Genomic DNA, 15,475 nt, shown 5'->3' on the forward strand with positions numbered 1-15,475 from the left:
AGGCAGGGTGGTCTGCAGGTGCAGGGGAGCAGAGTCCCTGTCCTGGTGAGAGTGCTGGGCAGGCAGGCTCATGCTGGCAGAGCCTTGCGCTGGGGACAGCGCTGGGGAACTGCCCATGCCCAGCAGGCGTTTGCCCTCCAGCTGAGCGCCACTGCGAGGAGGGGGACAGGGAGGGGCCGGGAACAGCCTGCACTGCGCCCACCCGGCTCCGCACCGCCCACCCACGCTGAGTCAGAGCTGTGGGGGAGGCCGCCCCCTCGTGGCCCGGGTCTGCCCCTGCTGGAGGATGGGGCTTGATTCTGTGAAGGCTGGTCCCCCCAGCCGGCCCGCGTGGTGGAAAGGGATCCCAGTTCAGGACAGAGGAGTCTGTGACCCTTGTGGAGCGCGGGGTGGGCGTGGAGGAGAGAGGGGAGACAGGGAAGGGGCTGGAAGGGTCTCCTGCGTCCCAGAGGCGGGGCCGCACACAGACGCGGAGGGCCTGCAGGCCTCCCTGGGACAGCTGCCCCAAGTCTTGCTGGGACTGTTACTGGAACTTTCCATCCTGCAGAACCAGAGAGTGTTTTGGTGTACCCTAGCATTGAACTGTGCGCTCTGCCCATCCCTGTGGGATCTGTGTGTGAACTAGTCATTCTCGAACACACGGTGCCAGCTGAGCTGTCCTGGTCTTCCGACTATCACGATGGCTTTTATGGTTGGTGTCGGGGTCTGAGGGAGGTGCCACACCAGCCTCACCGGGCAATCTGCCACGTGGTCCCCACACATGCAGCTGCCAGGGCACCAGGGGGCAGTGGCTCAGTGGAGTAGCCTCATGGCTAAAGTGAGTCACACGGCCAAACGCACACCCCAGTGGGCTGGCCAGGAGGTGTGCTCCCCCTCCGTGGGGCTTCTCAGAACGGGAGGTGATGGGGTGTTGTCCCGTTGCGGGCTTATCTGTCTCTCCCACCCCCAGTACATAGACGCCATCGGCAACAAGCAGGGTGAGCTGGAGAGCTATGTGTCTGACGGCTACAAGACCGCCCTCACCGAGGAAAGGAGGAGGTTCTGCTTCCTGGTGGAGAAGCAGTGCGCCGTGGCCAAGAACTCTGCCGCCTACCACTCCAAGGTGGGTGCTTGCTCTGCATGGGGCTGGGCCCTCATTGGCACAGACTGCCTCCCTGGGGAACACGGGGGCGTGCCCAACCTTGAGCTGTGATGAGGGAACGCTGTGCTGAACGTCCCGTGCGTTTTCGATCTCCTCAGGGGGAGAGTTCTGGAAGGAGAGTTACCAGGTCAAGGTTGCAGATGTTTTCCAACTCTTAGGAGAAACTGCCAGGTGCTGTTTTTGAGAGCAATTACACCAGTAACTCAAGCTTTCCTGGTGACTCTGACAGTAAAGAATCTGCCTGCAATGCAGGAGACCGGGATTCAATCCCTGGGTCAGTAAAATCCCTTGGAGAAGGGAATGGCAACCCACTCTGGTATTCTTGCCTAGAGAATTTCATGGATAGAGGAGCCTGGCAAGCTACAGCCCATGAAGTCGCAAAGAGTGGGACATGACTGAGCAACTAACACTTCAGCTTTCACTTTTCGCATCAGTAGCCCACTGAGAGGCTCTTCTCCAGGGAGCAAGCTCCTTGGGAGGCTCTGCAGTGCCAGCCCCTATAGAGGCCGGCTTAGCTCCCCAAGGCCAGCACGACCCAGAGGACACACCTCCCCTGCAAAAACAGAGAGCTTCAGTGGGGCTTCTGTTCCCCGTAGTCCACAGGTAGGAACTGGAGTGGGGTCAGAGCTGTCAGCTGGAACATTCCAGAATGTTCTGAGAGCCTAGGTGTGGTTAGGCAGCCCGAGCCAACCAGGGAGGCCCTCATTTGTGTCCTTTTTCCATAAAGGGGTTCTGAGGGCAGCACCTCACATGTGTTTGATCTGACTCAGCTTCTGGTCCCCAGGCTGGGGCTGCCAAGGAGACAGATGCCCTCAGCCTCCACGGAGAGGCTCCTGCCTGCCTGGGCCTGCCCGAGGGCCTGCTGCTGCCACAGGTGCAGCGCAAGGACAGTGACGGGCCTTGTGTCTTCTGCAGGGTCGGGGTGGGGCCACCCTGCTGCGTGAGAGTTTGTGTTCAGGTCTTGTGCCTGGAGGGCTGGCTGGCAGCGGGGAGACGCTTGCTAGAGCTGCAGTGCTCCGGCAGGGCCGCTGCAGCGCCCACGCGGCTCCGGCAGGCGTTTGCGCCCTCTGGCGGCAACTGGACCCTGTCGCTGCTCAGGAGAACACGGACCCATCCGTGCTGGAAGGCAGGCAGGAAAGCCATCCTTTTCCAGGATGCCACCATCTCTGTCTCCTGCGGGGGGGGGCAGATCGTGTGTATGCAAGATGACCTCCCAAGAAACTGGACCCCAGCCCCTCAGTAGGTTTGAGAAAGGCACAAGCCCCAGGTGTGAGGCACCAGGGCATGAAGGCAGGACCCCACCTGCTATTCCTACCAGCAGGCAGCCAGCATTTCCCTGGTGCCTGGGTTCAGGCCTGACAGTGACAGGGCCATCATCTGAGTGGGAGCCCTGAGTTGTCCCTGTTGGTGCGGGTCCCTGCTGACCCAGTTTCTCACCACCAGCCCAGACCCATCAACTATTCCTTCCAGCCAGGGGCTGGATTATAACTGTCTTCAGTTTTGGCCATTGCAAAGGGAACGTGGCCACTGACATGTAAGCCAACTGACTTGGCTGTGTTCCAGTTAAACGTTCTGTGCAGATAAGCAGCCAGCCCTCATGCAGTGGTTTGCTGGCCCCTGGTCTAAACCAGAAGGTGGGGGGGGGGGAACCCTGGCCTGCTCCGAAGGGCTGTTTGTCCAGCATCCTCCAGTTTTCCCATGTGGGCACCACCTCCCTGCTCCAGACACTGGTCAAAAGAAGTGGGAAGAAGAGTGAGGAGAGACAGTGAGGTCCTGGAGACCTTGACTGCCCTAAGGTCCACCCGGGGTGGGTCTGGGATCTGCGTGGAAACACAGTTGCATCACGTGTTGCAGGTAGGGTAGCCCACTTTGGCCAGAGAGCCAGGACAGGGGAGGCACAGCCGTTTCCAGGGCCCTAAGTGTGTCCATGCCGTGAATTCAGGACTCCTGAATGAGCTACAGGGGGTCTCAGGCTAGTGTCGTGCTTTTGGCCGCACCCCCATCCTGGGACCCTGGTCAGGCCTGTGGCTTCCTCGTGCTTTGTCAGGCCCTCGTGCCCTCTGGCCCCCTGTGCCCTGGGCAGACCCTGGAGCACACTGAAGGGACAGCTGAGCTCGAGGGCCCCTGGGGGGGGTGGGCCGCAGTTGGGCCCTGGGCAGCTCTGTCCCTTCCCCACAGTCTCCTCTCTGTCCCTGTGAGTTTTCCTGGCCCTCAAGTCTACCTGAACAGCGCTCTTCCTAGTAATGGTTGGCCCACAAAGAGCCTATCCTGTTCCGTGGCTGACCGCGTGAGCCCCTGTTTTTTCAACTCCCTCAGGCCCCTCTCCGGTCAGGCCTCGGTTTGACCTCATTCCCAGGGGGCGTCTCAGCTCGCGGGCATGCTGTACCACATTCGGCCCCTTTCCCAGGTCGAGAGTCAGGGACTTAGAGGTTGCTCACCTGGTTGGGAGGCACTCCACCTGGCGAAGAGCAGCCCCAGCCAGGTGTGCCCACCTGGGGTTGGGTGTGTCTCTTCAGGAGCCGCCTGGTGCCAGCTGAGAGCCGAGGGGCTGTGTCCGTGAGGTGGGCCACAGGCCCTGGCTGCGGGAGCCCGAGGCTGGCCCTCACGCCTGCCCTGTTCGGCTTCCTCCACTCCAGGGTAAGGAGCTGCTGGCGCAGAAGCTGCCGCTATGGCAGCAGGCCTGTGCCGACCCCAACAAGATCCCCGACCGCGCCGTGCAGCTGATGCAGCAGATGGGCAACAGTAACGGCTCCATCCTCCCCAGCGGCCTGTCAGCCTCCAAGTCCAACCTGGTCATCTCAGACCCCATTCCGGGGGCCAAGCCCCTGCCAGTGCCTCCTGAGCTGGCCCCGTTTGTGGGGGTAAGTCCTTGCTTCGGAAAGTTCTGTGGGTGTGGGGAGCGTGGTTCCCTTCGGTGCTGGTGGTTCACATCCTGGGACGCCCTAACCGGGGGTGAGGGGTTCTCCAGGCTGGCCTTGCCGGGTCCGGGCCCTCCTGCCACACCGCACCCACGCCACCTCTTCTCGACAGCGGCTGTCTGCCCAGGAGAACGCACCTGTCATGAACGGCGTCTCAGGCCCAGACAGCGAGGACTACAACCCGTGGGCTGACCGCAAGGCCGCCCAGCCCAAGTCCACGTCTCCCCCGCAGTCTCAGAGCAAGCTGAGCGACTCCTACTCCAACACACTTCCCGTGCGCAAGAGCGTGGCGCCCAAGAACAGCTACGCCACCAGTAAGCGCTCCGCTGGGGCCCTGGGCCCGCCCGGCCCACAGCCGTCACGGCACCCCCGAGGAGAGGCTTGGGGGACCCCGGAGGTGCACGGGCATGCGTGTGTGCAGCACCCTGGGGGCTGCTTTGAGATTTCCATCCCGGATCGTTGGGCTTGACTGGGCTCCCCCGCGTAGTGAGTGTGGTAGGGCAGGGCGGTGCGGGGACACCAGCAGCTCAGCCGGTGACAAGAGCCGGTGAGTGACTCTGGAGAGCATTTTGCTGACCGTGGGACCATTCCCTGCCCCGCCTCCAGCCCGTCTGCCATGGACGGCACTCCCCCTCCTGCAGCCCCACCGGTGGGCCTTGGCCTGTGAGGGTCTCCCCATTAGCAGATGGGAAAGCTGAGCCTCAGGCCCAGAGAATTGCCCCAGCTAATGAGCGGCAGGTCAGAGGCCGCATCCACATGCACCCCAGCTCCCAGCTCCTTCCGGAGTCTGAGGCAGACAGCCCTGGAGGCCTGGCAGTCATCCATCAGGGTGGACCGTCCACCTCGAGGCCCACCTGGGGGCTCCGAGCATCTCACGGTCAGACAGCTGCGCTGATGGGAGGATGACCGTGCCCTTCCCCACTCGGGGCGGAGATGCCCCTCATACCTGCCCTGTTGTTCCCGGCAGCCGAGAACAAGACCCTGCCACGCTCGAGCTCCATGGCCGCCGGCCTGGAGCGCAACGGCCGCATGCGGGTGAAGGCCATTTTCTCCCACGCGGCTGGGGACAACAGCACCCTGCTGAGCTTCAAGGAGGGCGACCTCATCACCCTGCTGGTGCCCGAGGCCCGAGATGGCTGGCACTACGGCGAGAGCGAGAAGACCAAGATGTGAGTCTGGCAGGAGCCTCAGCCTCCTGACCCAGGTCCCTGCATCCTGGCTCTGGGTCCTCCTTCAGACTGATTCTCAGGTCCCACGGGTCCATTACGAGGGACAGACATGGCCGCAGGCCCCCACCAGCCCTCGCTTCCGTGTCCCTTGACTCAGCCTGGCACCCCACATGTGCACACGGCCTCCCAGTCAGTAGAAGCCAGCCTTCCACCCCAGAGCCTTTCTGTGCACGTGAGCCGCCCTCATGGGGTTCTAGAAGTGGCCTTGAGTCATGGGCCACACCTTCACAGCTCAGTTTGACACCTGTTGCCAAGAGGCTGTGCCAATGTCTAGCTGTCGCTCAGCCAGAGCTGTCCAGGTCAGGGGGTGTCCCTTCCGATTGCCCACCACCACCACCATCATGCATGTGTCTTTTGGTGGGCTGAGAGACCCCTGCCCAGGGCAGAATCAGCCTGTTTCCACCAAGGAGGGAGAGGCTGGGCTGAGCTTGGCTCTGGCCTCCTGGCAGCCGCCACCCTGGGTGGGGAGCTCTAAGTGCCAAGGGGCACCCTCCCCGTGGGGGCTCCGGGCGGCATCTCCTGTTGGTGCCGTGGCTTTGCAGCCATGTGGAGCTGAGCTAGGAATCCCATCCTGCTTATTGAAGAGGTTAGAGCCCTGCTCGGTCCTGGCACCTTCGCTCACCCACAGCCTCACTCCTATCTAGGGCAGGGTGGCTCAGAGCTGGATGGATGCCCGAATGAGGTCTACTGATCTCCCTGGAGTGCATGCACGCGTGCCCTCCTCAGATGCCTGCAGCTGGGCGGGGGAACAGGTGGGACCTGGGGCCGGATGACGTGCTCTGACGAGGCCTCCTCTTCCAGGCGGGGCTGGTTTCCCTTCTCCTACACCCGAGTCCTGGACAACGACGGCGGGGACAGGTTGCACATGAGGTGAGCGTGCTGATGGGGCTGGTGGCCTGTAGCTTGGGGCAGGAGTTGCACGTTTGAGGCCCTTGGGTCCAGGGGTGTGGAGGTGCTGTGAGAGGTGGAGGTGTCTGAGAGCTGTGTGGGGTGGGGAGGGGGCTCATCCGCAATGGCAGCAAGGGTAAACTTGGCTCCACCTACCAGCCCCTGCGTGCCTCACACTCTGCTCTTAAGAGGGGGCGGGGTGGGCGCCGGGGGAGGCCCAGGCCCACCCAGGCCGCATCACTGCCGCCTTCTGTTCTGCCCTCCTTGTGGGACCAAGGGAAGCAGGACCCCAGTTGGGCCCTGCTGACCGCCCTGCTCACCCCCGCAGCCTGCAGCAGGGCAAGAGCAGCAGCACGGGTAACCTCCTGGACAAGGAGGACCTGGCCCTCCCGCCCCCCGACTACGGGACGTCCTCCCGGGCCTTCCCCACCCAGACGGCCGGCACCTTCAAGCAGAGGCCCTACAGCGTGGCCGTGCCTGCCTTCTCCCAGGTGAGTGCAGGGCCACGGCGGGGGCTCTAGGTGGGCAGGTTCAGCCACAGCCCCACATCAGTGCCTCTACCAGAAGGCCTGTTGCTCAGGGGGTCTGGACTTGGCCTTCACACCCCTGCAGTGGCCTGCTCAAGGGTCACGGCCGAGCATCCTCTCTAGTCTCAGGGCTCCACAGAAGCGCAGCTGCACCTCTGCCCACCCTCCCCATCAGCCTGGGGTGCCACTGGCCTGGAGATCACTCTGGACGCCACCTCTCAGGAGGAGGAGCCCCTTCCCTAAGACCCAGGAGGCTCCCGCCGTCGTAGGTCCAAGTGCAGATGTCTCAGATGTGTGCCTCAGCTCAGACATACGTCTCTGCCTGAGATGTGACCAGAACCTTCTAGTTAGCCTGTGTCTGGAGCTCTTAGGAGGCAAGGCTAGGCATGTCAGCCTACCTGGAACCAAGGAGCCAGAGGGAGAAGATCAAAGCTTGGGTACCCGGCGGGTCCCCCAGTGCGGGGTAGTCTTCAGGTCAAGGTGGGACCGGGATGTGAGTGTGGCCGGTCCCCATAGCTCTGCTGGGAAGCTCCTGGGTTGGAGAGGGCCAAGACTTCCAGGACATTTGCTGTGGTGGCACGATGGGCAGGGACCAGCAACTTTGTTCCATGTTGGTCTCCTGGTTAGGGCCTCACTCCAGGGGCCAGGGGACCCAGGTGGGGGAGAGGAATCAAAGAGAACTCCTGTTTGTCTAGGATTTGGGCAGCCAGAGAGTTGACCCAACAGCTGGGGGTGGGGCGCTCCCGGGGGGCTCCCGTGTTGACAGTGTGACGTCAGAAGTGGGCAAGGCAGGGAAGGGCTCTGGGTACGTGGTGGCCGACTCACCCTGTCCAGATGTCCGTGTCCCACGGCTGTCCTGAGCAGCCTCACCCACCCCTCCCTGCCATGAGGAGGGCTTAGCTGGTGCATGCTGTGTGAGGCATCCGGGAATTGATGATTTAGGCACAGTAAATACGTGATTTGAGACGACTTAGGTGGTGAGTGGGGCAAGGCTTGGGTGGTGTGGCTGGGCCTTTGGATGGAACATTTTGGAGATGGTAAGGCTGGGTCAGGGCGAACGGCAGGGAGGGAGAGGCCGATCTAGCCTTGGGGGAGCTGTGGCACCTCAGGGGTCAGAGGGCCGGCCTGCTGAGCTGTGAGACACCCCAGTCCCTCTCCAGCCCTACCCAGGCCCCATGGCACAGCTGGCCAGGCCTGGAGGGGTCTGACCACTGCTTGCTGCTCTTGCATCCCAGTCTTTGGACTTGGTTTTGAGGCTGAGAGAGCTGAGGAGGATGTCCCTAGTACTCCACAATGGCTTTGGGGCCAGGCAGCTACAGTGGGCGTGTTGGGGCTCAGGGGGATGCTTGGCCCAGGGTCCAGCACAGGCTTGCATGAGGCAGGCTGCCCTCCCCACATCAGCCTCTGCCAGCCTAGCTTCCCCACCCAGACCCCACTTTCCACCCTCTACAGTGGTTTCAGGCTCTGGGTTCCCCAGGAAGCCCTCACCTGCTGGTGTCCTATCACATGACCCTCAGCCACAGGGAACATGTGTGGAAGGGGGTCATCAGGTGACCTGTCTTGTGTATGCTGTGAGTGTGAGCTCTCAGTCAGCCACTGGCTAGATAAGGAGGCATCCCTGTGAATCGGGGAGGGCCCTGCTGGGTGGGGCAGGGGCCCTTCGTGTCCTTAGCTGCAGGCAGCATCACACATCCTGGGGTCAGGAGGGGCCCCCGTCCTGCAGACCCCACCTCAGCCCCTGGCTCCCCAGCCTGACCTGTTTCTGTCTTTTCCTCCCCAGGGTCTGGATGATTATGGACCGCGGTCTGTGAGCAGGTAAGAGATTTTCAGACTTGTCTTCGGGAGCTGTGGGCGGTGGGGAGCCATCCCACTGGAAGCTGGAGTCAGGTGGTCCCTCTCCCAGGCCTGCTTGGTTGGGGCCTGGCTGCAGACCACGGTGTCTCCACTCTGAGGCAGTGAGCAGGGCCTGGGGCGCCTCGTCTCTGTCCCTCACCCCGCTGTGCCCTCCCCAGTCTGCTCTGTAGGGCAGGGCCCTCAGTGCAGGATGCCCTGACCCCTGGCAGCAGCTGGGGGATCCCTGGATATCGCCCGTTGGGGAAAGCGGCCCCTCCCCGAGCTACCTTCATGCTCCCCTTGTGGTGGGTGGGAGCCAGGACTGGCCCTGTGCCCACACTGGAGCCAGGGACCCAGTGCAGCCACTGTCGGGTCTCCCATTCTCTCCTGAGGAGGCCCCCGGGCTGCATGACCCCTTGGCCTGGTTGCTCTGCTGCCCGGCTCTTTCCTGGCGTCCAGGCGTCTCTTCTCAGCCAGGAGGGGGGCTCGCCCCGGGCTCGTCTGCGGTCTGTGCCCCTGACCTGGGCTCCGCCCTTGCCCTGGCTCTGGGGGTCTCCTCTCCCTACCCCCTGAGGGTCAGGTGGCTGGCCGAGCGGCTGGGAGGGCGGCTGCGGGGAGGCGCGTGGCCCGGCAGCTGTCCTGTGCTTTGTTTCACAGCGGCAGCGGCACGCTGGTGTCCACAGTGTGAGGACGCTGACCGGGCAGCTGCTCAGAAGAGCTCCCGCCGCCCCCCGCCCCCCGGTTTGTCTGGTCTCCATCGGTTTCCTCCTCCGCTCTCGTCGGTTTCTTCTTGGGTCGTTTTTCTTTCCCACTTGCCCCCTCCCCGCCTTTCGGTTGGTGACCCCAGACTCTGCTCCCCCAGGGTCCATGGTGCTGCCCCATATCCACTCCCCGTGTTTACACACCCGCCCCCCCGCCCCCCGTGGGTCCTGCCAGGCAGCGTGGGCGGGGCGTCCTCGCCGCAGCCCCCCTTCCACCGCCGTACTCATGACGCGCTGTCCCTCTTTGAAGGCTCACCGTGAGCCAGGTCTAACGTTTGAAGAAAAAGAAAAATTAAAAAAACAAAAACAAAAAAAAAACAACAAAAAGATGAAAAACAGGAAAAGGACTTTTTTTTTTCCTGAAGAACAAAAACAGATATGCATGGACTCCGGTGTACGTACTGTTATCTCGCATCTGACCCCCCAGCGCATACTGGCTCCTGTGTCGGGAGAGGCAGGTGCTGGGGGCTCCGAGAGGCTCTGGACCCCAGGGGCGTCCCTCCAGGCCGCACCCAGAGAGGGGCTGGGGCCGAGCCGGGGGGCCTCCTGAGGAAGCTGGCAGCTCCTGTGAGGGAGGCCCTGGCCCCGCCCGCCCGCCAGGCCGGGCCCCTGATGGCTTCTGGTCTCGGACGCCGCTGAATGATGTGCAGACCAGAGCGTGGTGCCAGCCTCGGGCACCATGGCCGTGACCGCGCAGGGCGCTGGCGGGGAGGGGGCCCGGCCGCACTCGGACATTCCAAAGACCTCCAGAGACCACCCCCGACCCCACGTGTTCTGGAAATCGTTTCTTTAACCAGCCCGTGACGGAGTGAGGGCGGCTCCGGGCGCCCCACCGCCCCCCGCGCCTGCCCTGTCCCCCCTAAACGCTCTCGTCTCTTTGCGTGTCTTGGTGGCTTCAGAAGCAGACATGCTAGACTGAGTGGCTACTGGTTTTTGCCTCTTCACGCCTTGAATCTGGGAAGTGAGCGAGGGCGCAGCCCCTCCGCCCTTCTCACCGCGGGAGCCCCCCGTGAAGCTGTGGACGCTCCTCTTTCTGATGTGATTTAGCCAAACCCTCCCGCCCCCTCCCGTGGACTAGGACGTGCCTGGTAGCGTTTGTGAGAGAAGCAGCTCAAGACGCAGACAGACAAAGCCAGAACACGGACCTTTGTTAAAAAAAAAAAAAAAGAACCTTCTATGTTGGTGTTCTAATTTTGCTAAAAGATCTCAAATCCAGGGGATTCCATGCTCAATGGATGAATGTAGACACAAAACCGCAAAACTTGTATGAAGACGTAAAGTGCTGAAAATATTTTTCCTGTTTCCTTTCCCATTTTTTTTTTTTTAAATCTGAATTGTGCCCTGTACTGCAGTTGTTTGAATAAAAGTTTTATTTATTGCATCCAGTTGAGTGTGGCGCCTCCTTCCAGCCCCGCTGCGTGCTTCTGGGCCGTGTGTAAGCCTGGCCCCCTCGCCGACAGAATAACCAAGGTGCAGACAGCATTGGCCCACATGGCTCTCCCTCGGCGCAGCCGGGGAGGCCCCTGCCCCGGTGAGAGCCGCGTGGGCCTGATCCCTGGATGTCCTCCCAGGGCTGGACAACCAGCTCCGCCCTGCGTTCGGTGGCTCTGGCTCCAGGCAGCGTGCCTAACTGCCAGGAGCCCCCATCCTCCCTTCGGCTTACGTCCCCTCGGGGTCCTCAGCCCTCACTCCCACCCCCTCTACCTGCACCAACCAAGCCTTGTGTTTCCTTGCAGTGCCGATGTGGAAGTGGCCAGATTTTGAGCGGCCCCTGACTAGAGTTAGTAAGTTGCCCTAGTTTTCTTGTCCTGGTCAGCCGGTGTTCCCAGCATCTCCGGAGAACCCTCTGACCTGGGCCAGAGTGGGATCCAGGGTCTGCTGAGCCTGCCTCTGCTCTCGGCTCCAGCCTTCGCTTCCCTTGGACCTGTCCTTGGGCTCTTGGGTTTCCTCTCTCTGGAAGCTGGCGGATCTGGCCTGGCCCTCTGTCTGGGTTCCCTATGCCTCTGCTGGGTGCTTTGGCCACAATCTGGGTGGAGCCTGGTGATCAGCTGCCAGACTGGCTTTGGGCTCCTTGGGCTGAGTGCCCTTCAGACCAGTCTCTGGGCGTGGATCTGAACCTGGCCTGGCTGGCTCCTGGGCTGGTGAGTATCAAAGCCCCTCGAGGGCTAGGGAGACCAGGACGGGTCTGAGGACAGTGCCATGGCTGTGGAGAGAGCTACAGGCACGCAGGGGGAGCAGGCGCATGCCTCTGCCTGGCAGGCAGTGGCTCTGCTGCCCGTTGTGCCCACACTCACCTCCCCTCTGCCCCAACATGGCCGAGGGGCTATGTCAGGCTTTCCAGCTTCAGCCCCGGTGGCCGCCTCCAACTCCCACCTGGTGATGGCCTTTTCCCTGGCGCCCGTGGAAAGCAAGCACTGGCGGCCAGATGGGAGAGCCCACCTCTCTGGACGCCTGTGCCTAGGTCAGGGCAGCGCTGCTCCCCCTGTCCCACCCCAGCCCCGCTCCCTGGGAAGACTGCCGTGTGAAGCTGGCACATGGCCCTTTACAAAGACGGTGGTCCCTTCACCCCCTTGGTTGTCACCGTGATGCTGACCTCCCTATGGACAGCCGGGCCACTCTAGCAGGGCCTGGACCCTCCCTCTTCTTTGCTGCCTTTGTTGAGTTTTGTTTTGTGTTTGATTTTGGCCACACTGCGTGGCTTGTGAGATCTTGGTTCCCCAACCAGAGATCAAACCCAGGCCCCTGGCAGCGGAAGTGCAGAGTCCTAACTACTGAACCACCAGAGTTATAAGCTGTTTGGTGTTTATTTATGTTGCTGCCCTTCTCTTGAGCTGCAGTGTGATTCCTGGATAACTCTGGAGACAAGTGCTCCTCAAATTGCAGCGTGGTGGGGGAATGACTTTGATGCTGGCTTAGTGTGAATGACCTGGGCCATCCTCCTCCCCTGCCTCTGTCCCTCCCCTTTGGAGATGCTCTGAGACACCTACATCTCCTGCCCCCAGCCGAGCAACTCCCACCTCTGCTGCCCTTGTAGTCCCTCTGAGTTACCAGGGCCCAGTGGATCTCATCCCCTGAAGGTACTGAAAGGGGTTGAAGGCCCAGGGAGGCTGGTGCAGCCTCTGCCTGGAACAGAGCCCCAGGGACACGGTGGACCGGGGAGCACACAGCACGGCGGCTGTGGGGCCTGCCTGTCCTGATGGTTCTCTCGGGGCAGGGGTGTCACAAGGCACCCCTGGCTGGTTGAAGGACCTTGCTCGGCTTTGCCCAAGCTCACAGCTCTGGGGAGTGGACCAAATCAAGTCCAGAAGGGTCTACATTCTGAAGTTGTGGAAGACACGTTGTAAGAGGAAAACGTCTGGGCGCAAGTTGAAATGTGTGCTGTAACTGCCGTTCATTCCTTCTCTGCTCCGGAGTCGCTCCAGGATACAAGCCGCACTTTGTGCTGCCCAGGTGTTCTCAGAACCACCCCCTTTCCCATTCAAGAATTGGATTCAGAAGATAACCGAAGGTGATTCCCCCAAATCCTCAGTGACGAACATCTTCGGGAGGCTGGACCCGAACGCTGCTCAGCTGCAAGGGTCCCACCCTGTCAGGCCAGGGGGTCTGCAGAGGACTGGGCAGTGGGGCCAAGGAGCAGGGGCCCTGGCTCACTCCTGCCTTCACACACCCAGGACTTCAGGCCTGCTCCCATCCAAGAATGCAAATGGATTCTGTGTAAAAGCTGCCGCTGTCCCCATGTTCCTGATCAGGAGGGAGACAGAGCCCAGCCCCTGGTCCTCTGCTAGAGTGCCTCGTGGCCCTCCCTGGGGGAGGAGCCCTGGCATCCTGACAGCTCTGACCCTCGCACACCCCGACGTCTCCTGTTTGGGTTAAGAAAGCGCTTGTTCTGTGTCTGGGTGGTCCTCTGTTGACTGGCCCCGGCATCTGCCCCCAGCCGGGGCAGACGTTTGCAGGACAGGAGGATCAACAGTGGCCTCAGTCCAAACCTTGTCCTGTTTTGTCATCCCAGCGTTGACCCCAGCCACCCACCCTGGGTCACTAAGGTGTCCTCCTCAGAGTGGTTTATAAGCTTGTTCTTTCACAGAATGTTCCAGAAGGTAGTGGGCACCCAAGGAGGCCTCGCCCTTTCCTCTGGTGCTGAAGGGTAGGGGTGTCCCACCCTGGGGTCTCTGGACGGGGCTTGCAGGAGAGAGTTGCTCCAGAGGCCTGGAGCGATTGCAGCCGCCACCTGCTTTCTCTAACCCTTCAGGGTGTACACAGCACATGCTTCCGTGGTCACACTGTTTTGGGGGAGGAGATAAAGACAGTGTGGCTCAGAGCCGGGCAGCCTCTTGGGGAAGATCTTCCTGGTGCAGGTGACAATGTGGGTTTGCCACCAATCTTTTTTTTAAACTGAAGTGTAGTTGATTTATAGTGCTGTGTTAATTTCTGTCATACAGCAAAGTGATTGATTTATACATATATATACATTCTTTTTTATATTCTTTTCTGATAGTTTATCATAGGAATACTTAGTTGCCTGCACTACGGTAGGACCTTGTTCAAGTGAAAGTAGAAAGTGAAGTCGCTCAGTCGTGTCCGACTCTTTGCGACCCCATGGACTGTAGCCTACCAGGCTCCTCTCTCCATGGGATTCTCCAGGCAAGAATACTGGAGTGAGTTGCCATTTCCTTCGCCAGGGGATCTTCCTGACCCAGGGATCGAACCCGGGTATCCCGCATTGCAGGCAGACGCTTTAACCTCTGAGCCACCAGGGAAGCCCTTGTGTATCCATTCTGTAAATAATAATTTGCATCTGTTAATCCCAAACTCTGGATCCATCCCTCCTCCCCGTTGGCAACCACACCTCTGTTCTCTGTGCGTCTGTTTCTCTTTTGTAGGTAAGTTCATTTGTATCATTTTTTAGATTCTACATATAAGTGGTATCATATGGTATGTCTTTCTCTTTCTGATTTACTTAGTATAATTTCTAGGTCTATTCATGTTGCTGCAAAATAGCATTCCGTTCTTTTTTATGGCTAATATTCCATTGTATATAGAATCATTTTTACTTCATTCATCTGTCAGTGGACGTTTAGGTTTTTCTGTGTCTTGGCTGTTGTAAATCGTACTGTTATGAACATAGGAGGGCGTGGATCTTTTTGATTCCAGTTTCCTCGGGATCTATGCCCATGAGTGGGATTGCTGGATCTCATGGCAACTCTAGTTTAGTTTTTTGAGGAGCCTCCAAACTGTTTCCCATAGTGTCTGCACCAATTTCCCACCAACAGTGTAGGAGAGGTCCCTTTTCTCTACACCCACTCTGCCATTTGTTGTTTGTAGACTTCTTAATGATGGTCATTCTGACCAGTGTGAGGTTGGTACCTCAGTGTAGTTTCGATTTGCATTTCTCTAATAATTAGCGATGTTGAGCATCTTTGCTCATGTCTCTTAGCCATCTACTTTGGACAAACATCTACTTAGGTCTTCTGTCCATTTACTGATCGGGTTGTTTTTTTGTTGCTGAGGTATGTGAGCTGCTCATATATTTTGGAAATTAAGCCCTTGTCAGTCACATCATTTGCAGACATTTTCTCCCAGTCTGTAGGTTGTCTGTTTACGGTTTCCTTTGTGCAAAAGTTGGTAAGTTTGATTAGGTCCCATTGATTTGTTTTTGCTATTGCTTCTGTTGCCTCGGGAGACTAAGAAAACATTGGTATGATTTATGTCAGAATATTTTGCCTATGTTTTCTCCTAGGAGTTTTATGGTGTGTTATGTCTTATATTTAAGTCTTTAAACCATTTTGAGTTTTGTTTTTGTATAGGGTGTGAGGGTGCATTCTAACTTTGTTGATTTGCACAAGGCTGGTCACTGACCCTTTCTGATGAGACTGTAGGTGTGTCGGGACACACTTGGCCAGTGCCCCCTTCTGCCCCCCCCATTCTGATCAGCACACGTGCCGTCCTCCCTTCTCTGGGTCCCCACTTCTGCTGGGTCCCCAGCTCTGGATGGACAAACCTGCCCCACTTCTAGGCCCCCCGGGACCGCCTGCCCTGACCATGGCTGCCTTGTACCCTGTCCCGGGGGCCATGACCCTGGTCACAGCAGAACCGCCAGGCAGTCTCTGCCCGAAGCGTATCTGCACAGACCAGAACCAAGGAGACCAGAGAGAGACCCTGAGGGAGGCAGCCCGCAGCC

The 15,475-nt window shown here is 59.8% G+C and overlaps 1 protein-coding gene across 17 annotated transcripts in view; it reads left to right on the forward strand.

Annotated features, from left to right (window-relative positions):
• BAIAP2 (BAR/IMD domain containing adaptor protein 2) overlaps positions 1-15,475 on the forward strand; it is a 64,275-nt gene that overhangs the window by 46,906 nt on the left and 1,894 nt on the right. For 3 of the 17 annotated variants that reach the window (XM_081576165.1, XM_081576174.1, XM_081576175.1), the window contains 8 exons: positions 950-1,102; positions 3,778-4,002; positions 4,172-4,373; positions 5,027-5,228; positions 6,090-6,158; positions 6,505-6,667; positions 8,484-8,518; positions 9,194-10,678. In XM_081576165.1, coding sequence (XP_081432291.1) covers positions 950-1,102; positions 3,778-4,002; positions 4,172-4,373; positions 5,027-5,228; positions 6,090-6,158; positions 6,505-6,667; positions 8,484-8,518; positions 9,194-9,224 — 1,080 coding nt within the window. In that variant the 3' untranslated portion in view covers positions 9,225-10,678. Of the gene's footprint in view, positions 1-949; positions 1,103-3,777; positions 4,003-4,171; positions 4,374-4,590; positions 4,594-5,026; positions 5,229-6,089; positions 6,159-6,504; positions 6,706-8,483; positions 8,519-9,193; positions 10,679-11,033; positions 11,082-15,475 lie in introns of those variants that run through there. The other 14 variants (XR_014078696.1, XR_014078697.1, XR_014078699.1 and 11 more) reach the window with 14 other exon arrangements.

The sequence above is a fragment of the Giraffa tippelskirchi genome, chromosome 3 (assembly GCF_054371585.1).
Source record: "Giraffa tippelskirchi isolate mGirTip1 chromosome 3, T2T-mGirTip1v1.2.pri, whole genome shotgun sequence".
Taxonomy (NCBI): domain Eukaryota; kingdom Metazoa; phylum Chordata; class Mammalia; order Artiodactyla; family Giraffidae; genus Giraffa; species Giraffa tippelskirchi.